General features: G+C 62.8%; 2 protein-coding genes across 2 annotated transcripts; one reads left to right on the top strand and one right to left on the bottom strand.

Moving 5' to 3' along the window:
• The first annotated feature begins 1,119 nt into the window (after window positions 1–1,119).
• LMNTD2 (lamin tail domain containing 2) lies at window positions 1,120–5,794 on the top strand. The gene is made up of 14 exons (XM_040255234.1): window positions 1,120–1,307; window positions 1,398–1,550; window positions 2,049–2,136; window positions 2,256–2,390; window positions 2,662–2,733; window positions 2,816–2,904; window positions 3,000–3,012; window positions 3,133–3,628; window positions 3,774–4,062; window positions 4,166–4,361; window positions 4,448–4,567; window positions 4,650–5,187; window positions 5,276–5,328; window positions 5,518–5,794. The coding sequence occupies exons 1-14, from the start codon at window positions 1,120–1,122 to the stop codon at window positions 5,647–5,649; spliced, it is 2,562 nt and encodes an 853-aa protein (XP_040111168.1). The 3' UTR covers window positions 5,650–5,794.
• Window positions 5,739–22,055, bottom strand: LRRC56 (leucine rich repeat containing 56). Its single transcript, XM_040255485.1, has 11 exons — window positions 19,035–22,055; window positions 16,939–17,026; window positions 16,321–16,381; window positions 10,112–10,208; window positions 9,809–10,009; window positions 8,949–9,138; window positions 8,417–8,575; window positions 8,272–8,336; window positions 8,047–8,189; window positions 7,697–7,830; window positions 5,739–6,641 (listed from the first exon to the last, which is right to left on the bottom strand). Exons 1-11 carry the CDS (start codon window positions 19,209–19,211, stop codon window positions 6,352–6,354), a joined length of 1,605 nt encoding a protein of 534 aa, XP_040111419.1. The 5' UTR covers window positions 19,212–22,055; the 3' UTR covers window positions 5,739–6,351.
• Window positions 22,056–23,196: the final 1,141 nt, after the last annotated feature.

The following is a 23,196-nucleotide window of genomic DNA, read 5'->3' on the forward strand; positions in this document are numbered from 1 at the left end:
CTTGCTATTCTCTGGAACTCTGTGTTCAGTTAGACACTATTGTTGTCATTATATGTGTCCCAAGGCTCCTTACAGTGGCTCTAGGGCTGTGGGTGAATGCTGGGATGGAGGCTTCTGTACTGGGGGTTAGGCAAAGGCACAGCAGTCAGTAAGGCAAAGGGGCAGGGGAAAGCATGGAAGGGGGCCCGCTGCTGGCCAGAGCTCAGCAAGCTACTCTCCCAGGTCCTCAGGGCTCTCCCCTCCCTTTCCGCAGATGGCTGGGCCCCAGTGAGGTCACATGCTTAGCAGAGCCAGCCTTCTGGCCTGTGGGCACACTCACGGAGCAGCAGTGCCGCAGCACCCACCGAATGCCATGGTCAGCCAGGGAGGGCCCACGGGAGCCTCCCCAGGGTTGGTTGGGGCTGTTGAGCTGAGCGGGTGATGGTGGCAGGCCCTGTGGGTCACTCTGTGTCCCCTGGGTCTGCTGAGGTTAGCTGGGCTGTCGGTCAGCCCCTCACAGCTTCTCCTTCAGGCTGGACAAGGACGGGGCCAGGGTTCACCTGGGGCCCTGGTCTGGGTCTCCCTGGAGGCTCCTGGTAACAAAGAGCCCCTCCCCTCTGGCTACCGGTATCCATGGCAACCCTGTAGAGCCTTTCTCTCTCCAGGCCTGCTTGGACCTCAGGCCTCGGGTGAGTGGTGGGGAGGACCCTGGCTCTGAGGGGACAGAGCCCGCACCAGTGAAGGACCAGCACCTTTGGGGACCCGTGCTCTAGGCTGGGGGACAGGCGCTCAGGTCCTGGAGGAAAGGGTGACAGGGAAGAGATGGCAGGGAACGGATGAGCACCCATGGACATTAGGCCAGGGTTAGGGGCGGCCTGCTGCCTTGGCCTGCTCAGAAACGCGCAGGTGTAGACACTCAGGTGACGGGTAGCATGCCATCAGTGGGGCAGACACACACGCACACGCACACTCACACACACACACACACACCCCTTCTTGGAGAGCGGCACCCCATGAACCAGCAGCGCCGTCTGGGGCCGGCATACACAAGGGTGGCTGTCAGGAGAGCCCTGCAGGGTGCAGGGCAGGCCCGGTGCAGCCCCACCGCCCCTCCTCCCAGCGCCCCCAGAGACATCGAGAATGGCCCCCAAGTCTTGTCAGGAGGGTGAAGACGCTGAGGAAGAGGCTCTCCCATCCCTGGTGGACCGAGAACCATTGAGTGGCCATGCGGGGCCTCCAGCGGGCGCCGCTGCAGACCTGGAGGCCCCCACACACCTCCAGAACGCCAAGCCCAGCTCCACCAGGATGGCCTCCTCCATCAGCCTGCAGTGAGGAGGGGAGGGGTGTGGTCAGCTGCTCGGGTCAGGCCAGCCAGACAGTAGGGCCTGACCAAGCAGCGAGGGGGGCTGGCGTTTCAGGTCGGCCTTGGAGTCCCTGGACCCCCGCACCCTGCGGCTGCTCTGGGGGCAGAGGGAGTTGGAGACCCAGGCCCTGCGGTGGGCCATCCAGAATCAGCGGGAAGCCCGACACTGCCGTATCCTACAGGAGGTGGCTGGGCTTCCAGCCGGGAGGTCAGTGGTGTACACTGGTCCCCCACCCACTCAGTCCCCGGCCTGTCCCTAACCTGAGGTTTATGTCTGATTCCAATGTCAACTACCAAGCCTGACCCCAGCCCTGACCCTGACCTACGCCTCTAACCCCAGTCCTTACCTGGCTCTGATCCCCTGCCCTAACCTTGCTGCTGCTGCTGCTGCTGCTAAGTCGCTTCAGCCATGCCCAACTCTTAGTGACCCCATGGACTGCAGCCTACCAGGCTCCTCCGTCCATGGGATTTTCCAGGCAAGAGTACTGGAGTGGGGTGCCATTGTCTTCTCCGCCCTAACCCTAAAGAAGTTAATACACTGTGAACCACCCAGCCCCTAGCCCCTAAGCATGTTGATGGGTGTTGAACCCAGCCTAGAGGTGGTGAACCTCTTCAGGGCCTGACCCGCCTGCCTGGCCCGGGCACCCTAATGAGTGAAGAGGCTGCGGGCCCAGAGGTGGGGCTGCTGAGACTACCCCTCCCCCAGGAGCCCAAGAAGTCAGGATAAGTTCCTGCGAAACCAGGTCCAAAAGCTGACTTTGGAGTTGAAAGCACAGAAGGAAAAGGCCCAGCTGGTGAAGGGCAAGAGGGATCAGGGAAGGGGGTGAGGTGGGGGGTGAGGCCCAAGCCAGGGTGGGGCAGGCTGGGGTCGGGTCGGCAGGAGGCCCCACCCACTGCTGACCCCTCTGAGCAGGAGAAGAAGCGCCTGGAGGAGCGGCTGCAGCAGCTGGAGGCTGAGCTGCAGGCCTTCCAGAAGTCCTGCCTCCTGCAGCTGGCTCGCTCCTCCTGGGTGGGCCGCGTGCTGCGGTCTTCCACGGGCAGCGTGGAGGTAAGCCTGGCTATGGGAGGCCCCCCAGCCCACCCTCCTTGGTCGGCTGGCTGTCCCCTTCAGACTGGTGCTTCCACTCAGGGGCCTTGGCCTCCCTGGAGGCCTGCCTCCTGGACCAGGGCCGAGCAACCAAGCCTGTGGTCCCTCCCACCTGGCTCTTAGCAAGTGTGTGCCTCAGGTGCTGGGGAGGCTGGAGGGCAGAGTGGCCTTGGGCAGAGGGTGTGCTCCCCACCCCCAGCCCCTGCCTGCTGGCCTCCTGTCCCCTTTACAGGTGGTGACCGCAGAGACCCTGATGGACCTCAGTGACTTCTCTGAGAACGACCAGGCCCCCACTGCTGGGGAGGTAAATGAGGCCCTCCAGGTATGTTCTTGGATCTGCAGTCCTGCAGGAGGGTCAGGTCACCTGCCTGTTGCCCCCTGGCCAGGGTTTCCGGCTGGAGAATGTGGACTGGAACAGCATTGCCCACCGGTACCCCAACCTCTTCACCAACCTCGAGTCCAACTCAGATCAAAAGTAACTGCACTGGATGGGGACTCCTCAGGGGGAGGGAGCAGAGGGGAGGGCCTGCCTTGGCTGGGGTGAACCAAAGTCCAGGTTCCATCCTTTAGTGTCCATGGACAGGTCATTTAAACCTTCCAAGCGTCAGTTCTCTGACCTGCAGCTTGTAGTCAGGGATGAAGGGAAATAGTTCTGGGGCCATCTCTGTCTACCCATGAGCCCTTTGCCCAGGTGGGGTCCTAGGGACTGGGGCCACAACTTGGTGGGCCCTGCCCCCATCTGATGGAGGTCAGATGGGGGCAGAGCTGGTGTCCAGGAGCCAGAGGTCTGGGCAGCAAGCTGGTCATGACCCGCAGGCACGCCCGGACCCCGCCGCTCCCAACAGCCTCACCGCCTGACCAGTGGAGCTCAGAGCTGTGCTGTAGGCACCAGGAGCACAACCTCAAGAGCGTCGAGTGGAGCTCCCTGCCCTTGGCGGGCACCAGCAGCTCCGGGGGTGCCGACTCCGAGTCCAGCGACAGCCAGCTGGCGGCGCATAATCGCGTGCATAAAGTCACAGGGGACCGTCCCCCAGTGCCTGGCCACAGTGCCAAGCAGGTGGAGGCGCAGGCACAGAGCCTCTGCAGGGACAGTCAGGCTACATTTGAAGGTGGAGCGGGGCGGGTCTCTCCTGGTTTCTTCCCCTTCCCACACCTGCAGGACTGTGCTCTCTGCCCCAAGCCCCGAAGGATATCCCCCTAACCTCCTGGCTTTCAGTTTCCCAGTTTGAGGCAGCGGGGGGCCTCTCCAACCCTGTCCCTAGGGGTTAGGGTGGGCTTGGAGGACTCCGGCCGCTGCCTTTGTGCTCTGGCTTGAGTCCACTTGCCGCCCCAACCCCCACCAAGTACTGCACGGTATTTCTCCGCTTCTCCCAGGCACCCGGGCCCACTACCCCTCCTGCTCGGGTCTGACCCCTAGTGTTGCTCCTCTCCCACATGGACCTTCAGGGCACTGCGGGCCAGGTCCAGCCTCACAGGAGATGTCCTCGGTGGACCCTGGACCCTCCAAATTGGGGTTCCCCTCCCAGGCAGTCCACCTCTCCATGCAGCTCCGGAAAACCCACTCAGACAAGGATGGCCAGAAGCCTGAGTCTGGGGTGGATTCCCATCTCTGGCATTCCAGGCGCTGTCCAAGGTGAGGAGGGGACCCAGCTGGGACTGCAGGGTCAGGTCTCCTAGAGGGCCCGTGGCGGGAGGGACCCCACCGACTTGGCACAGCGCCCCTGCCTGCGCTCCAGCCCCAGCCCCACGGGCTCCTGTCTGAAGATCATGGCGGTTAGCCGCCGCCAGAGGTTCGTGCGCATCCTCAACCAGTCGCTGGAGGAGACGGTGGACCTGGGCGGCTTCGTGCTGCAGCAGCTGGCGCTCGACTTCCCCGTCTGCCTGTACCGCTTCCCGCCCAGCACCCTGCTGGCTCCGCGGCACCACATCACGGTGCGCCCCGCGCCCCGCGCCCCGGCGGCCCAGCCCTCCAGCGGCCAGCCCTTCACCCGGTGCGCCCCGCCCCCGGCTCTTCCCAGGTGTGGGGTGAGGGGCCCTGCAGTACCAGGCGGCAGCAGCCCTCCTCCTTGGGCCAGGAGCCCGTCCACTTCTACTCCAGCCGAAGCTGCGTGACCCTCCTCCTGAACCCCCAAGGCGAGGTCCGCGCGGGTCCCAGCGGGGGTGGGGGAACGGGCGGCTTTGTGGAGTAGGGGTGACTTCCTGTTTCCCACGGCCTCTTAGGTCCTCAGCGAGCACCAGTCCCCACACTGCGTGACCCCAGTGTCCAGGATCTTCGCAGACAACACCGACTTGTCCATCGACTGTTTCCCACTCTCAGACGCCCGGCCTGGAGCTGACCTTCCGGAGCATCAGCCCCAGCCTCGACCCCCGCGCAAGGGTCGCGTGCGGGAGGCCCGGGCTGGGCGCCGGAGGCCGGGGTGGGGACCGCGGGTCCCTCGGTGCCTGCTTCCTCCCCAGGCCCGGACTGGCAAAGACCCCAGACTCCCTGCTGGGACTGCCCCCCACCTCCGCAGGTCCCACCCTTCCGCCTGTTCTGGACTCCCCTCAGGTCTCCCACCTCCCCAGGCCGCGTCTGCCCCGGGACCACCCCTTCCCGCTGGCAGGCTGTCTCTCACGACCCCTCCCTACCTCGCCAGGCCAAGGGTCCAATTGCCCCGCCTGAGTACCATCAAGCTCCTCAGCCAGCGGGAGGCCCCAGTATGGCCCGAGGACGTGGCCCAGACCCACCCAGAGCTCTTGCCCGCTATCCCCATCCCCGGTGAGTGCGCAGCTGGGAGGAACGTGGAGGAGGGGCGGCCGGCAAGGAGGGGGCACCCGGCAGACCCCACCCATCTTCTTCCCAGCAGAGGTCGGGGTGGGCCTCCAGGACTGCCAGAGTAGGAAGGAGCACAAAATCCGGGTGAGTGCTCCGCCCCGCCCGCATGCCCCGCCCCTCCACCAGGCCCCGCCCCCAGCCCCTGCCAATCCCTCCTCCCCTTCCCACCTCCGGCCCCGCCCCTCCACTAGGCCCCGCCCATCATCAGGCCCCGCCCTCGTCAGGCCCCGCCCCTTCCAGTCCAGCGGCCTCTCGGGCTCCGCCCCCCGCCAGGTGTGCCGGAAGAGGGTGGACCGTGGCTGTCCCATGGTGGCGCTGTCGGTGCAGAGCACGGCTGAGAGCAGGTTCGGCTTCCGCTTCCTCAGCTGCCCGCCCATCACCGCGGACACTCGCTGGCCGCTGTAGGGCCGGGCGTGGCGGCACTATCGACACCTGCGCCCCCACGTCTCCACGACTGTGGGGTGGGGGAGGAAGAAAGCACGGGAGGCAGACGGTGCCGGCTGTATAATTTATTGAACGCCGCCTACCAAGTAAACCGCATTTCTGTACACCTGAGAGTCGAAAATGATTCCTTTGGTTTCCGGGAGGCGGGAGCTGGTCGTCCCATCCCCACGCAGGGAACCCCACCGGTCCACCAGGGTTGGCCGACGGCAAGTGCTTCTACTTGGGACCGCAGCAGCCCAAGGGTGGCTTAGAGCCCTGGGTGGCTGATGGGCTGGCCAAGGGCTGGCCAGGGCCCAGTTCCAGCCACCTTGGCCGGGGCCCAACCTGCTTTCTCTCAGGCCTGCTCCTCAGGGAAGGCCAGGCCTCACGGAATAGATGGGCGGCTGGGCCAGTGGTGGGGACTTGTGCGTTCTCTCCTGGGGTCAACCTCTTCCCCCCCTTGGTGGTCCTAGCTCCTGACTTCCCTCCACCAAGAGGGTCCTCTCCTGTACCAGGCCCACTTCTCCCCCCTCAGCATGCTCGCCCGGGCGCTCTGGATTCTGTGAGGCCGGAGTGCATGCTGGGCCTTCCACGATTGCCCCGGGGCCCTTGGCCACTAGGCAGGCCGGCCTGGCAGTGGGTAGGGGTGTACATGAGGGTGGGGTCGGGCTGGGGTGGTGAGTGTCAGCTGCGGCATGCCCCGGAGGCTGGGGGTCTGGCTGCTGAGTCTGGGGCTGGCTTTGGGCCTGGACATCCCTCTGCTTGAGGACTGGGGCCTGAGGTCAATTCTCGGGCTCTCAGAGCAGTCACTGGAGCCAGCCTCTGACCCAGGCCAGGCCCCAAACTACCCAGGGTTCTGAGCCTACGCCCCCGGAACTGTAGATCTGCGGACCCCCAGGAGTTGCGGCCCTGGTCTGGCATGAAGGACTTGGGGGGACAGGGGATCAGGTTGTACCCCGAGGTCCTGGAAGACTCTGGGAAAGGAGGAAAGACAGCAGGTCAGACAGGGCCACCGGGGCCACCGGGGCCACCGGGGCCGGGCCGCACAGCAGGGCCGTAGTGTCTGCTCACAGGCAAGTGGCCCCGGGGTCGTTCCCAAACCTCCCTCAGGCAGCGAGGCCCTGGCACCCACCTGAAGGCAGGCTGGGTGGGCGTGTTCGTGGTCACTCAGTGCCCACCTGGACCCTGACTGGAGTAAGAGGTCCTAGCACCTCTCTGGCCCTCACTGGCTGTCGCTCCTCCAGCCACTCCTGCTGGCTGCCTGCCTGTGCTCCCTCGCGCGCCTCTCCTCCGCCCGCAGCTCAGGGGCCTCAGCCAGGCGGTGAGGGCCCTGGCCGTCTCAGGCCTGCCTTCCCCAGCCCCTCCCCCAGGCACAGCAGCAGCTCAGCAAGTACAGAGCTTCGGCCCTGTCCCTGCTCCGTCCTGGCTTCTTTGGTGCTCCCCCCAACACCCCCTCTCCGCAGGGTCATCCAGCCGACCTTGCAGCCCCTGCTTACAAATGTCCCCTCCCCAGGCTTGCCTGCCCAGCTGTTCTGCAAGTCGGCTCAACCCTTTCCTCCAGGAAGCCCCCCTCGGCCCTTCTCTCTGCCTCACAGCCCCTGCGTTGGCTCCGCTCAGCCACGGTCCCTCGAGCCAGTGTCCCTGAGGGAGGGTCTTGCCTGGCTTAGTTCTGTCCCAGCCCAGGGACAGGCCCTGTCTGCAGAGGAAAGACAGTAGCCGCCACCCGCCACCCCCCACCGTGGTCTCCTGCCCACCACCTGGGGGCCTTGCTCCCTTCACTGGGCTTGTGCTGGTCTGCCCCGTGTTGGCCCTGGCCCCTCCCCAGGCCACTGGCTCTCATTCAGGGCCCCTCTGGCTGTGCACGCACTGCCCTGGTTGGGAGGGCTGCCCTCTCCCTCTTTCTGCCGGCTGACCTGGCTGCCTGGCCTCTGGGCTCAGAGGAGGGGAACTTGAGCCCCCACCCCCAGGAGAGGCCCTCCCTGCCCCTCCCGCCTCAGCCCCTCGCTGCTGGCTCTGTGGGGCAGACTACCTGGGGCCAGGCTTGGGGGGCTTCGGTGAGGCTTGGGCCCAGGCTTGTCCTCTTGCTCTTCAGGGCCCCTCTGTGGGCCCCAGGGGGCTGCGACCCTCTCCTCCCAGGACTCTGGGCACCTACTGGGGAGGGGGCTGGGGTGTGGGCGGGGGAGGTTGCAGCCTGCTCCTCCTTTGGAGCAGATCCCAGAGGAGTGTGACTTGGGGCAGCCTTGGGCTCCCGTGACCCGACCCTCCAGCCACCCAGGGACCAGGGACCAGGGACCACTCAGCCAAGGCAGGTCCCCGCCCCCCGCCCTGATCAGAGCACATAGGGTGGCAGGGCTGGGGTGTGGGGCAGGGGGCACCCACCGCAGGCGCAGCTCCCTCAAAGCCTGAAGCCCGGCCCAGGCCAGGAGGTCGCGATCGTCAGCAGGGTCAGGCCTTGAGGTGGAGGCCCTGGGGGCCAGGTCTTCCGGCCTGGGAGAGGGCAGCTTCTCTGGGTGCACGCCAGCCTGAGAAGGGAGAGGGCTGGCTCAGGGCTCGGCCTGCCGGGGCTGGGGGCCGGGTGCCGCCCATCGTGGGGGCAGGCTGTACCTGGCGCCGGTGCTGACGCTCCCGCAGGCCTTTGGTGGGATTCCCACAGAGGACCCGGCCGGCGCCTGGAGAAGAAGATGTGGCTGGGCCTGGTTTGGGGCTTCAGGGCTTCAGGGCCAGCTTCACACTGAGGCGGGTCACCTACCGTGGGTGAGGTTGCTGGCGTCATCCTCTGGGGCAGGGCCCTTGGGAAGAAGGCCTTCAGGCAGGGGCACCCCGGGAACCAGCAGGGAGAGAGGCCAGTGCCTGGGGGCCCGGGGCTGGGTCTCAGGCAGGCACAGCTCAGGGGAGCAGTGGGTTTGATCTGCCCAAGGGTCAAAATCAGAGGTCACCAAGGCGCATGCCAGTTGGTCAGCCAGGAGTCCCCCCAGCTGAACCCGGCCCATGGAGCCCACCGCCCCGCGTCAGTGTGCCTGAGGACCCGAGTCACGGGGTGGCAGGCTTCTCCTTCCCGCTGCGGATGGCGGGGGAGGCCTGCACCAAGGCTGCTCCCAGGGAGGGTGTCCTGGCCTGGGGTTGTGTGTGTGCAGGACTCTGGGGACAAAGGGTCAGGTCTGAGAAGGGACACGGGAGGCAGCCTGCGAGCGGGACCGGGGTGCAGCCCCTCCTGGGGCTCTCATGGGAGGTCCGCAGGCCGGGCGGGGTGGCCCCAGCCCGAGGCCCCTGGGCGTGGCTGCGTGTACCGGGCCCGGGCAGCAGGCTGTCTAGGGTGCAGCCCTCCTTGATGGCCTCCTTCACCAGGAGCCAGTCCCGGTCCAGCTTCCAAGAGGCCGGCAGGCCCGTGTGCGCGGCGGGCAGCTCGTCCAGGACCTGCAGCTGCGGGATGAGCTTCCTGACCTCCGCCCTGTAGTTGTAGCCCTGGGGCACCTGCGGGTGGGGGCGGGCCTGAGTCCAGGGGACCCGTCAGGCCAGCCTGGGCCTGAGCTGCTGCCCCAGCCCCTCTGTGGGCAGGGCAGGGGAGCCGGGATTTGCTGGGACCAGGCCCGCCTGGGTCACTCTGGAACCTCGGGGACTGCTGGGACCCTGGGCAGTTGCCCACGCATGATCACACTCTCCGGGCTCACTGCCAGGGTCCAGGGCTGCCCTCTGGCCTGCAGGGCTGCCCTGAGTTCAAAGCTTAGCCCCGTAGGGGGCGGAAGCAGCCGAGCAGGTGGAGGGAGCTCTGGCCGAGGTGGTGTGGCCCCCAGCATAGGGGCACCTCTGAACGGGGCCTGCAGGGTGTGCGTACCCGACTCCACGTGGAGACTGCGCTCTGCATGGCGTGTGCACAGACCTCTCCCAGGAGCACACGTGAGCCAGGGCCTGGCCCGGGTATGTGTGGCCCTTTGGAGTCCAGTTGTGCGTGGTCCAGGGGGATGTGGGGACGGCCACCGGGCCCCCAGCAATATGAGAAGGAGCTCCTGGTGAGGAGGCTCCGACGTGCCCTGGGTGGGTCCCCCAGGATCTGCTGCGATCTGGCCCGTTCAGGTGGGCAAAGCGGTTCCCCGGCCGGCCAAGGGGCTGGCACACAGATTGCCTCCTGCCCAGTGGTGCACACCTGGTGGGTTGTGCCGGAGCCTGGTCGCAGGCAGAGTGGGTTGCCCTCCAGGGTGAGCGTGGCCAGCCGCGGGCACAGCTGCAGGTAACGCAGCTGCCCTGGCTCCTCCACGCAGTTGCCTTCTAGGTCCAGCACCTCCAGCCGCTCCAGCAGGCACAGCGGGCTCAGGTCCCAGATGTTGTTGTAGGAGAGGTAGAGCTCCTGGGGGGCACGGCAGGGGAGGGGGTGCTCAGCCAGGGCCGCCCCCCTCCTCCTGCCCCCTGTCCGCTCCCGCCTCCCCCCGACAGGGCAGGGCAGGCCCACCTTCAGGGCAGGAAAGGAGCTGATGCCATCCAGGTCGGCCAGGCCGCAGCGGGCCAGCCAGAGCACCTGCAGGTGGCCCAGGGAGGTGCCCAGGTCCCTGCAGAGGGCAGGGCGGAGTCAGTGCTGCCTGGGGTGGGGGGGCTGTGTCGGTGACTACCCAGGCCCTGTGCCCTGCCTTGTGCCCGCCGCCACGCACATCTGCTGTCTCCAGACGCGGGGGCCGGCTTGTGCGGCCTCCAGGCCAAGGAGGAGCCCCAGAGCGCCCGGCCGCCTGCCTTCCCCACCTGGCTGCAGCCGCTGGAGGGCCCAGGCCTGGCTGCCGGTCGCCCTCGTGCTAGACGGCTGCTGCGGCGGACCTGCCCTCCCCGGCGGGGCCAGCGGGGGCCCTCCCTCCTGCTCTCCCCAGGCCTTTCTTGTGGCCCCTCCCCAGCCCAGCTGTGCCTGCAGGAAAGCCCCTCCCCGCCGGGACTGGTCTGTGCCACCTCCCTTGCGGTGGCCGCGCCCCCCTGGGCGGGCGGGCCAGGGCTCTCCATCGGCTCCTGGGACGCAGGCGTCTGTGCTTCTCTCCCAGCGTCCCCTACTCCCACGTCTGGAGCTTGGCCTCGGGCGTGTGGCCTGTCATCAGCCCTTCTCTCTCCCGTTTCCAAACCTGCACCTTTCCTCTGCTTTCTAGGAGGTCCCCTTGTCTTCCCACGTTGCTGTTAATGTCACACATTTAATTCTTAAGCACCCTTAGCTGTTCTCCCGTCTTTTCCCCAGAGTGCTGTTTTTGTTTTGAGGGTACAGAGAGGCCATGTGTCTTCTGCGCCTCTCAGAACGTTCCCTGAGGGCACCTGGGCAGCTTACTCCCCCTTGGCACTGCCTGCAACCACTGAGCCTGCGGCCTGCGTGCCGCGTCTCCCAAAGCCCGCGTGCCCGGGAGCCCGTGCTAGGCATCAAGAAGACACTGCGGTGAGAAGGCCTGCGCACCGAGAGAGCAGCTCCTGCTCGCGCCAACTGGAGAAAGCCTGCACACAGCAAGGAAGACCCAGGCAGCCATAAATACGTTAATCAATTTTTTAAATTGTTAAAGATATCAGAAAAATACTAGTAATAACTAGAAAAATCAGCAGAGATGAACAGAGCCCAATGCTGACTCTTTAAAAACTTACAGACAACCCTTTGGCAAGACTGATCAAGGATAAGCAGAGGGACTGTGCAAATTAATGTACGGGACTTAAAAAGAGGTATAATTATGATCTTGGCGGCAATTTAAAATAGCAAAGGACCATTAAGAACCACCTATACACCAATATTCTTGAAAACCCAGAGAGCTGGCGTCGAAAGACAGAAAACGAGGGCATTCCCTGGCAGTCCAGTGGTTAAGAATCCAGTTTGCAATGCAGGAGACAAGGGTTCAGCCCCTGCGCCGGAAACTCAGGTCCCACCTGCTTCACAGCAACTAAGAGCACACACCACAAATACTGAGCCCACACGCCCCAGCTAGAGAACCGGCACGCTGCGACGAAAAATGCCACACGAGGCAACAAAGATCCCACGTGCCACCCGATGCAGCCAAATAGGTAAATACTTTTTTAAAAGAGGAAAGAAAAGTACATTAATAGCTACTAAAGAAATTAAATCGTCACTAACACCCCTCCCTCCTCTCTGCCCCTGCCGAGTCCCCAGGTTTGGATCAGTTTTAAAGTACATTCTATTATGGAATAGACAATGTCTTCTACAATAGTTTCTTATACAGAAGTTTTTTTAAAGAAAAATCAGGCAATTGAAAAGAACAGTGAAAGCGTGGGTCTGAGTCAGTCCTCGATTCCAGGACCAGAGAAGTACCGATTGGACCATCAGCGGGCTATAGCTGACAAAGACAGTTGTGAAAATTGTGAAGCAAAGATTGCAATGTTCCAGATTTAAAAATAGCGCATCAAGTAGTGTTACTGCAGGAATGTAAGGATGAACTGCAAATCTGTCGATGGAACCCTGTACACAAGCAGACCGAAGGAGAAATATCCCTTTATGATCATGCCGACAGACGGAGAAGAACCCAGACACATATCCGTTAAGATCAGGAACAAGCCGGGGACCCCTGCTGCTGTTATTGCCACTGTTTAAATCATGTTGGCTAGCAGGTCCTGGCCAAAGCGATACGACGAGAAAGAGAAGCGGGAAGATTAAAGTGAAAGGCAGCGCTGTGGCTTGCTGATGATGTGACCATCGATGCAGAAACCCAACTATCTGAACTAACAGGAGAGTTTGGCAATAATGCTTAAATACAAAGCAAAGGTACAGTATTGCAGAGGTAATAGGCTCGCTTATGAAAATTAATTGTTTTATTGATTAGAAAAATCTATCCAAAATCAGCACAGTGTTTTTCTAAATTTGCAATGACCAAACAAGATACTGCAGAGACAGGGCCTCATCCATGATTTTACCAAAACACTATGAATATGTGGGAAGCGATTCAGTTCTGGTTTCAGGGAGCCCAGCCTTCAGGGGAGGCTTGTGTCCTGCCCTGTCCCCAGCGGCAGTGGAGTGCTCAGGCGGGGGTCCTGGTTAGCCCACTGCAGTCACAGCTCCCTCCCCTGGAGAGTGGCTAGTGTAAGAGAGTGCACACATTGCACAACTCTGGGCAAAGAAACACAGGAAGAACGCTGGGAACCCTCTTGTTCTTACCGACCGATGGGCACCGAAGGGCGCACTTCCTGCTGTGGGTGACCTGCATCCCTGCAAATTCGTGTGTTGACTCCTGACCCTCAGGACCTCAGAACGCGCCTTGCTGTGGAAACTGGGTCTCTGCAGATGCCATTAGTAGAGACGTGTGCATACGTGCTAAGTTGCTTCAGTGGTGTCCAACTGTTTGCAACCCCATGGACTGTAGCCAGGGGGCTCCTCTGTCCATGGGATTCTCCAGGCAAGAATACTGAATTGGGGTGCCATGCCCTCCTCCAGGGGATTTTCCTGACCAAGGGGTCAAACCTGCATCTCTAATGTCTCCTGCCTCGGCAAGCGGGCCCTAGTTGAGGTGCTGCTGCTGCTGCTAAGTCGCTTCAGCCGTGTCCGACTCTGTGCGACCCCATAGATGGCGGCCCACCAGGCTCCCCCGTCCCTGGGATTCTCCAGGCAAGAGCACTGGAGCGGGTTGCCATTTCCTTCTCCAGTGTATGAAAGTGAAAAGTGAAAGTGAAGTTGCTCAGTCGTGTCCGACTCTTAGCGACCCCATGGACTGCAGCCTTCCAGGCTCCTCTGTCCATGGGATTTTCCAGGCAAGAGTCCTGGAGTGGGATGCCATTGCCTTTTCCCTAGTGGAGATGAGGAGGGCCCTAATCCAATATGACTGATGTCCTTTTAAAAAGGGGAAATTTGGATCCTGACACTAGGAGAAGAAGGCTATTCGAGGTGAAGGCAGGGACTGGGGTGAGGAACGCCAAAGATGGCCAGCAAGCCCCCAGGAGCAAGGAGCAAGCCAGGTTCTCCTTCTGCCTCAGAAGACACACCTTGATCTTGACTCGTGACCCCTAGACCTGAGTCAATTTCTGCTGTTCAAGTTGCCTAGTTTGTGATGCTCTGACGAGGCAGAAATAGCCTTTAAACATTTTCTTTACAGTTTATCAGTTGGAATGCTTTCAGCTGCAAGTTACAGAAACCTGCGTCCAGTTGGCCTAAGCAGTGAGAAACCATTTATCCCTTCAGCGGGCAACTCAAAGGGAGGGGGTGTGTGTACACAGGGGGCTTCCCTGGTGGCTCAGTGGTAAAGAGTCTGCACGCAGGAGACACAGGTTTGCTTCCTGGGAGGGAGGCATGGCCCCCCGCTCCAGTGTTCTTGCCTGGAGAATCTCACGGACAGAGGAGCCTTACGGTCCATGGGTACACAAAGAGTGGGACACGACTGAGGCGACTTAGTGTGCACGCATGCGTATACAAAAAACCTGATCCACGTCGTTGCACAGCAGAAACTTACACAACCCTATGAAGTGATTACACTCCAGTTAAAAACACAGAGCCTACGAGAAACATAGACGCACACAGGAATGGAGAGCCACACCAGATTTGTGGATGGATGTAACTCAAACATTAACACGGAGAGCCACACCAGATTCATGGATGGATGTAACTTAAACATTGACTGGACATGTGACTTTAAAAAATCCTCCCCTCACCCACAAAAAAATCCAGAAGGGTTAGGACGTGTGAAACTCAACAAAGTGATTGTAAAACTCAAAGGCAAGAATAAGTGTCCAGGAACAGCTAGGTCAGCTTGGAGAAAGGAAAACTCAGATGAGGGTCATGTGTCAAACAGAAGCACAGAGCTACACCATGAAGACAGAGCTCTCAGCTCCCCAGCACGCCCGTGTGGCCTGGGGAGCACGGAACCACCAGGCGCTGAAGAATAGAACTGGGTCTCACACCAGGAGTGGGGGCAAACTGGAGATAAGGATTAAAGACCCAAAAGTAAAAGGTGGGCCCAGAAATGAATAGAAGACTGTCTCCAAGGCCTTGCAGGGGGGGATGGGGACGAACCTCCTAAAAAACGGCCCGAGCACCAGCCAGAGCTGATGGGTAAAAAGTCAGAATGAAGGGTTTCTGCTTGAGTTAGTAGGGGAGGCAGGGTGGAGAGTTGCAACGTCTCCAGGGCACGCAGGCTACACAGCCAGCCACAGATACGGACAAGGAGAGGGCAGACATCGCCTGAAAAGGCAGCACAAGGGGACACACCCGTGGTCAAGGGGTGTGAAGAGCATCCCTTTGGCCACTGTAATCGCCCCCAAGTTAGTTGTGTTACGGGGATTCCCCACCCAGCAGTCCTGGCAAAGGAAGGGCGTGTCGGATGCTGGCGGGCCCAGAAGTCGGCCCCACCAGTCCTCATGTCAGGGCACTTTCAGGGGCTGAATTCTCCCTTAGCTTTGGACGAAGTGACAGTCATCACACAGAAGTCATTTCCCAGCCTCGTAACGCCACTGAGGTTTTCCAGGCTTGCCCCCCCTGTGCCAGCTAAGCTGTAATGCCGCTCCACTGGACCGCCACGCTGAATCAGGCCCCTCTCACAGCTATTAGTCACTGTCTCACCACAGAGATTTGCAGACATCTCTTGGCCAAGTTTCGGGATTTGATAACAAAGATTTCTTCCATTTTGCACTATTGTTATTAAGGAACAGAAGGCATTTTTACATAAAATTTATGACGCAATTTTTCCTGGAATTGATTTTTCTTTTTTTTTTTTTTGCTTGAAATCAAATATTTTGTTTTGTTACAAATGGCACATTGTATTTAATTTTCTATCTTCCACTTCTCTTTACAGTTTCCATTCTTCATAGATTTTCTATATATTTTTGTTGCTCTTTGAGCTAATGTGTGAGCCTTAATGATGGGGAAAGTATCACTTTTTCTCTCTGTTAACTTACAGGATCGATGTCTTCGTCACAATATGGCTGAAGGTGAAGTGAAAGTGAAAGTCGCTGAGTCGTGGCCGAGTCTTTGCGTGGACTTCGTAAAGTCCATGGAATTCTCCAGGCCAGAATACTGGAGTGGGGAGCCATTCCCTTCTCCAGGGGGTTGTCTCAACCCAGGGATGGAACCCAGGTCTCCTGTATTGCAGGCGGCTTCTTTACCAGCTGAGCCAGAGGGGAGCCTTATATGAATAACCAGCAGTATAAATAGGCAGTTGCTCATGAGTTACTTCATTTTCTCCCCTGAAAATAACTGGGCACTCACAGCCCATTTAAAACATCGGGAGAACTTTCTAGATTTGCGGCTGGCCTCCTGCTGCCTCAGGATAGCTGTCTAGCTGCATAAAACACTCCGTTTGCTCAAACACGCAAATAAACTCTGATATTACTTCAGCATCGTCCTTTCCAGCCCGATGAAGTAAGTAAAAATTTTACTCTGTCCTTCATTTTGCTCTTTGACTTTTAAGCTAATTATCAGGATGTTCCTGTGTTTCACGTGGGGCCTGAGGCCCGGCTGGTGCTGAGGGGTGCAGGAATGTCCCAAATCCCGGAGCCAGACGGTGATGCACCATCCAGCCTCGCGGGTGGGGGTTTCTTTGCCGAAGGTCGGTGGGGACCTCTGAGGACCACACAGCCTGGAGTGACCAGCCCAAGCCAGCCCACAGGCTCCAGGCAGAGTGCGTCAGCCTCAGCGGGACCAGGGGTGGGCGTTAGAGCCAGAGACGTCGGGATGCCGGGGGCCCCCCAGGCCGAGACCACCGGGGCACTCACCTCAGGGAGCCCAGGCAGCTGCCGTTCAGCTTCAGCTGGCTGAGGTTGGGCAGGTGCAGCCCTGTGGGGCACACGGGGGGAGGTCAGCGCCGGCACTGCCGCCCTGGCATCCTTCGGCAGCACCAGTGCCCCGGAGGCCTAGGGCGGCCTTGGGGCCACAGCTGACGCCTGAGGCCCTGCTCCAGCGAGGCGGGCCAGGGTGTACAGGGCGCCTTGAGTGGGCAGGGCCACACCGGAGGCCACGGAAGCCCTGGGCTCTGGCGGGAGGGGTCCCGGCTGGCGTCCACGCACCACGCATGGGTCTTGCCCCCAGGCCACTCCCGCGACTGGCCCCCGGGCCCTGCAGGCATAGCCAGGCCACAGCCTCCATCGGCTCACACCCTGGGCTCTAGAACAGGGGACCCCAGGGCCCCGGGGGGGAGGCTCTGAGTCAGGCAGGACTGCCTCAGAGAACAGGACGCCGACACAGAGTCTCTGTCCTCAGTCCCCGGAGAGAGGTGTGCGGGGCGGGCTGTGCAGAGGGGCCGTCCAACGACCAGGGCAGGGTCCGAGCAGGCAGGCCCTCCAAGTGCAGCCTGGCCAGGATGGTGGCGGGTGTGTGTGGGGAGGGGCTCTCACCGAAGCTCCCCAGGCTGTTCTCACGGGTGTTGACACACATCTCCAGTACGCTCACCAGTCGGAGGTCATCGACCTGGGCCAGGGCCTGCTGCAGGGGTCAGGGGCGTCAGCCCTGGAGCCTAGACCATAGTCACACGCCCTCCATCCCACCCTCTCGGTGAAACTCCTGCTTTTGGCCACAGGCTGGAGCAGGTGCGGGCGTTTCCCTGCCTCACCCACGTCGACTCCAGCCACAGTCAGCTCTGGCTGGCCCGTAAGTGTGATTTAACAAGAGTGGAGACCGTGACCCCGCGTGGCTGGTGGGGCCATTGCCAGAGAAGGGCCTGCCCGGCGGTGGGGGGCTAATTCTAATGAGACCCGCGGAACAGCCCCAGTGCAGCTTGGGGCCTGAGCCTGGCCCCACTGAGCACGGCCAAGCCCTAGCCTCCCTCACACCCGGGGACAGCACACTTACACTGTACGCTGTTGAGTCTGGACCTGTTTGTTACACAGCCTCACTATAGCAATAGCTGACTCGTACAAAACTTGAGACCTAGATGAAGCTCCAGTAGCGGACGGGGCACCAGTGGCAGGGCTGGAGGTGAGGGGTCACTGACACGAGCGTCACTCGACACGAGCAACGTCTAGTGACAAGAGTGTTACTAGGACGGGAAGGATGCAGACACAGGTCATGTGAGGATGCAATGTTTTGGTAAAGAGAGTTTCCAGTAGAAACCCGGCTGGCAGAAAGCGCACAGAGCGAACTCGTGGCGGTGGGTAGAGAGGTGCCCAGCAAGATGTGGGCAGAGTGAATCGGCCACGGCTCACTGCGTTTGATGAGGCCCTGCAGGTGGCAAACTTCAGCTGGAATGGGGAGAGCCCAGGCGTTCTGAGACCTGTGGCTTGAAAAATACAATGGGTTCTCAACTCAAATCAGTGAAAAGAAAGATGAAGAAAGGCTTGGAATTAGAAAGACCTCGTGAGATTTGGGAGAAACCGGTTGCCAGGCACTTGCTGCCCTTGGGTGGCGCTAGGAGGACCAAGGCCTGAGGCCCCTGGTTCCAGTGATCGAGTCAGCAGAGGCAGAAACGCTGCAGCAGCCACCAGCGGGGCGGCTTTGGCGTGGTGGGCGCTGGACACAAGTGTGCTCGGAAGCACGCCCGCCGAGGGCCACGGCCCGGACCGAGGCTGAGCATGGCCGCCAGAGGCCAAGAGTCCGGGCTTCTCTCACACAGGCAGCGAGTCTCCCCAGCCAGAAGCTGGTGGAGGACGGCAGGTTCCAGGGTGGGCGGGGTGGCCCTGGTCAGGGCAACCGCCCAGCGCAGGGGCTGGTACGGCAGCTGGCCTGACGTGACGGGTCCATGCTGGACCCAGACCTTGGGCACTCCTGTGCTGCAGGCCCGGCTGGAGGGCAGACACACAGGGGCCGCGGGGGTGGGGAGGGGCGGGCAGGAGTGTCCCATCCAGCAGCAGCGAGTAGACAGTGTGAGCCCTTCACGGGGTCCCGGGCGCCCAGGCTCCCTTCTGCAGAGTTCTGGCAGTTGCGCTGCCCCCCGTCCCGTGTGCCTCTCACACGGGTGCAGGCATGTGGAGGGTGGAGCGGCACTGGGCCGCACCGAGCCCTCAGCGCGGCCAGTGGTGGGTGGGTGAGCACGTGGCCAGGAAGGAAAGGGGCCCCACGGCCAGGAGTGCAGGGCTGCACCCCGGGGTCGCCAGGCGGGAGCGGCAGTCAGAGGGTCTGCAGAGCCTGCGGGCCCTCAGGGTGGGGGGGCGACTGCCATGAGCGCCCCGGGTTTGGGAGGAAGGCTTCCACAGCCGGGTCAGCGGGGCGCCGAGCCACCCCGCCGGAGCGGCCCCCACCACCCGTCCCTGCTCGCAGCTCGTGACGTCTGCGAGCTGTGTGCTCCGGGGGCCGGCCACGCTGTATCCACAAGGATGAGGGCCCTTCTATCTGGTTCAGGGTCCCTGGAGCCCCATGCACAGCAAATCCGTGGAAGGGCTGGCTTGGGCCCTTCTGGCCTGAATGCCGAGGGACTTCTGTGTCCCCAGGCACCTGGGGTTGGCCCCCGGGGGGAGCAGGGCATCTGGCAGCCAGCCAAGCCCAGCCCCGCACTCACCAGCCTGGCGGGCGACAGGCACTCCTCCGCCAGCTGCTCGCTGTGGCCGTGCCCACGGCGGCCTGGGGCCTTGCTCCGAGGCTGGGGGTTATGCAGGCCCTGTGAGCCCAGCTCCCGCACTTGGACGCAGGCTGTGCTCGGCCGAGGCCCGCGGGCTCCGTCCCAGGCCTGGTCCATTCACACCCAACCTGCTGGGTGCAGGCAGAGCGCGAAGCCGGTCAGCCTCTGCGTCTCCTCTGACCCACAGCCCAGCGGAGACCCTGTACAGCCGCTGACAGGTCAGCGCACGCAGCAAGCCCCCAACCCCGCCCGGCCCAGAGAAGGCCCAACAATGAAGCCAGAGGCTGCCTGGGCCCTTACGGTCCCTCCCTCGGCCTGGACTCGCGCCCTGGCCTGGGCAGGCCGCCCTCCCGGTGCCTCTGCCCATCCTTCAGGGTCCTGGGGGCGGTGCTGGTGCCAGCCTGCCCCTCTGGAGCCCCATGGAGGTCGCGAGCCTGGGGCGCTGCCGCCAGGTCCGTTTGCTCCTCTGCCATTGGGAGCAGCAGCCAGCTCTGCCTCGGGCCTCGTGTTGGCCTCCACCAATGGTCTCTGAGCCTGGGGCCTTCAGGACCAGGGTCTTGGGCACTCCCCCCGACCCCTGTGCCCACCAAATCCCCTCACCAGGAGGCAGCTGCCTTTTCCCACCGTGGGTCAAACATCTGGGCACAAGGGTGGCATCTGGCCCCAGGCGGCGCCTGCGAGAGAGTCGAGTCGGCCTCCCGGTCAGGTCACTGTGCCCAAGGGACCTGGGACAGGCTGGGCCAAGACCACAGGGCTCAGAGTGAGCAGGCGCAGAGGCGGTGGGGCTGTCAGCCTGGGCCCTGGCCCTTAGGTCTTTTCAACCATCCTGGCCCAGCTGATGGGGGAAGACGGCCGTGTGGGTGACAGACACCGGGGTCCCTCTGGGTCCCTCCAATGCAAATGCTTGGTCTTCATTCAAATCCCCACTTCCCTCCATCCTCAACTCCACTCTCTCCAAAAGGGGTGCCTGGCCTGTTGCTCTGGACCGTCCCTTGTGGGCTGGTCTCCCTAGGACCCTGCCCATCTTTGGTGTTACCCCCGAGGCCGCAGAGGAGGGGCCACCTGCACCAGCCGCAGCTGGCATTGCCCCTTCAAGACCCAGGTGCCTGTACCTGGCCCCAGACCCTGGAATCATCTCTGCGAGTAGAGCCAGAAGGCTGTGTGGGCCATCTCGGCTACTTCCGTCCACCCGGGTCGAGGCGTCCCCCACGCCTGTGCTCCCTTCTCCCTTCCTGGACTTATTCCCGGAAGACAGCCCTTCCTGCAGCCCTAGGTGTTTTACGACTCATTCAGCTGAGTGAGTGTCTTGCCCGAGACGGTGTGGGTTCTTGTGCGGGTAGATCCTGGCTCACCTGCCATGTCCAGTGTGCAGAGCAAGGGCTCTGGAACGTTCCCCCCACATCAGTCAACGCGGCAGGTGCAGCTTCCAGCCACTGCCTGTGGGTGGTCACAATTCATCCTCCACATCGCGTCTGGAACCACCCACCCCGGCCAGGGTGCTGAGGGGTGTCACCCTTTGCCAAAGAGGGTGGCAGGGAGTGGTGGGCCTTGGGAGAAGTTGCCTGGGCTACCAGAGGCCCGCGTGTGAAGAGTGACCACACACCGAGGACCCAAGGAGGTGAAGCCACGCAGAGGAGCCTCAGGGAAGAGATTCATGAAATCTCTGGCCAGAATTTCTTTTCAAAGGTTCTTCTGCTGCCCGCTTTTCTCCAGCTGGTGAAAGGCCTCGAGCCTCAAAGGACGACCCCAGCACCAGGCCCTCTGGGAAAATGCTGCCCACCCCCCCACCCCCCGCCGACCCGGGATGCCAGCCTGGGGCTCTGGGAAAGGTCTGGGCTGGCCAGGCTGCAGCTTAGGAAGCCAGTGGGCCACCCTCTTCCCTCTGTGCCTGAGAGCAGCTGACCTGAGGTCCTGCCCACGACCTGGCCTAGGGTATGGTCCCGTTTAGCCAGAGGTCCTGCGGTCCAAGGAGCAGGGCCTGGGTAGGAGGCTGAGGCTCTGGATTCACTGTCCCCTCACGCCCATTCACTGGCCTCGACCTGTCCACTCTGTTCATGGCCTTGATCCCCACCCCCGGCCCTGCCACTCCCTGAGGCCCCAAGCTGGAAACCTGGGGGCCTTTCTTCCTCTATGGCGCAGGCGAATGTCAGCTTCTGGCCAGACTCACTGCCTCTCTTGGTCCCCTCCACCTGCCACCCCTCTGAGGTCAGGGCTTGGGGTTCCTCCTGCCCTGGTGACCTCAAGACCCTCAGCAGGGCCAGGGATTATGGGATGGGCCCCAGGGAAGCAGATCCGACATCTGGGGCATCACAGGGATTCCCCCTGTCGTGGCCGCTCCATCCTCGGCCTCCGTTCTCCCCCTGACACGGGGAAAACCGTGACCCGGCGGCCCCAGACCCAAAGATGCGCTGGGCTCTCACCTGAGGGGGTCGGCCCCCGTGCCCCGGCCGAGGCCCCGGGAGCCCTCCTCTGCCGGGCGTTCCCTTCGACTCGGTAGCTCTTGCGGCCGCGGGGTTGAGGGGCCTGGGCGCCAAGGCAACGGGGGCGGGGCCTCAGCTGAACCTGCAAATATTCATGAGCCACGGGAATCCTTAGGCTCCGCGCGGTCGAGCCACGCCCCTTAGCGACGGTTGCTGGGGCGCGGGGGGCCAACCTGGTTGCGGGGTTCGCGCTGGTCTTGCCCCGCGCGGGCGCGCGGCAGAGCCCCTCCCACAAGGAGGGACGCTGGGGAGGGGAGACGCTGTCTAGCCCGCGGGGCGCAGACGAGCCCAAAGTCTGCACCCACGAAGGTGGCGTGGGGTGGAGACTCGCGCCCACCTTTCTCAGGTGGGAGGCGCCCCTGTCGGGCGATCCCTGAGACCAGGGCCCTGCAGGGTTCACCTCCGCCTACTTGTGTGGCCCACGCCACGACAAAAGGACCCCCTGAAGACGAGGGAACTGCACACCTGGAGGGGCGGGCCACCCGCCGTCATTTATGCGCCTTTACTGCGCGTCTACGGCCGTCAACGGGACACGCGGGGTTGGCGCCGTGCTGGAGGCGGGGGCGACCCCCAGGGGCCCGCCGGGGTCTAGGCCGGCAGCGGGATGAGCTCCCGGGAACTGCGCGGAGCCGGGGCGGGAGGGGGCCGAGAGGCGCGGAGGGTGGGGTTGCCAGCTAGTGCCGGAGGGGCAAAGGTCTGGGCTCACGTGAGACGCACCGTTCTTTCCTGTAAATACGGAGGATGTTTTTATGCGTTACTGTGAAAATTTTTTTAATGTTAAAAACATGCATTTCTGAGCGTCTTTAAAGGAGATACAATGTACACATTTACGCTTGGGATGCGGTGGACTTCAGTTTAGCCCTCCATAGCAACTTCGGGGGTGAATCTGCTGGGTAGGGGTTGTTAGCTAAGATTCCGCAGGGCTGGGACCTGGGGCTTCGGGGGAGCTCGGTGGGGAGGTAGTCTGCAGGGGCTGCCCATGTTTTGGGAGGCTAGCGGTGATGCTCGGCGGAGCCCGCGGCGGGGCTGCGGCTACGTAAGCGAGAAGCAAGACCCTGGGCCCTGGCTGGAAACACTGCGCCGGACTCGCCGTCCCGCCGGCTCAGACGGCCCCGCCCAGGCGAGGCGCCCGCAAGGCCGAGCCGCTCCCAGGACCCCGCGGAGGCTGCCAGGCGCCCCTCCCGGAACCACCTGCGCCTGACCCTCGTCTGGACAGCCCCTCCGCCCTTCCCCGGCCTCAGGTCCGGGGCATCCGCGGGGTTGAAGATGCGGGCTCCTGCCTCCCTGAGGCTTAGCCCTCGGGCCGTCGCCTCCTTTCCGGGCCCTGCGAGGGGCGGCGCGGACCCGGGCCGGGGGCGGGGTAGGCGCAGCGGTGCCCGGCGGGGGTGCCCGGGGTCCGGCGCGGGGCCCCGGGAGCAGCGCCCCGCCCCAGTCCACACCCGGCCGCGGACTCGCTTAGCCACGGGGTCTCAACCTCCCCGCGAGGCCCGCCTGCCCCAGGGAGAGCCCGGGCCTCCCTCGGGGACGGCGCCCCCCGGGGCCCGACGCTTCGCGCAGCCAGCCCCGCAGGCCGCGGCCCGCGCCGGCCGCCCGAGCGGGCACCGCCCTCGGCGAGGCTCCCG

The sequence above is a fragment of the Oryx dammah genome, unplaced genomic scaffold, assembly GCF_014754425.2.
Source record: "Oryx dammah isolate SB20612 unplaced genomic scaffold, SCBI_Odam_1.1 HiC_scaffold_15, whole genome shotgun sequence".
Lineage (NCBI taxonomy): Eukaryota > Metazoa > Chordata > Mammalia > Artiodactyla > Bovidae > Oryx > Oryx dammah.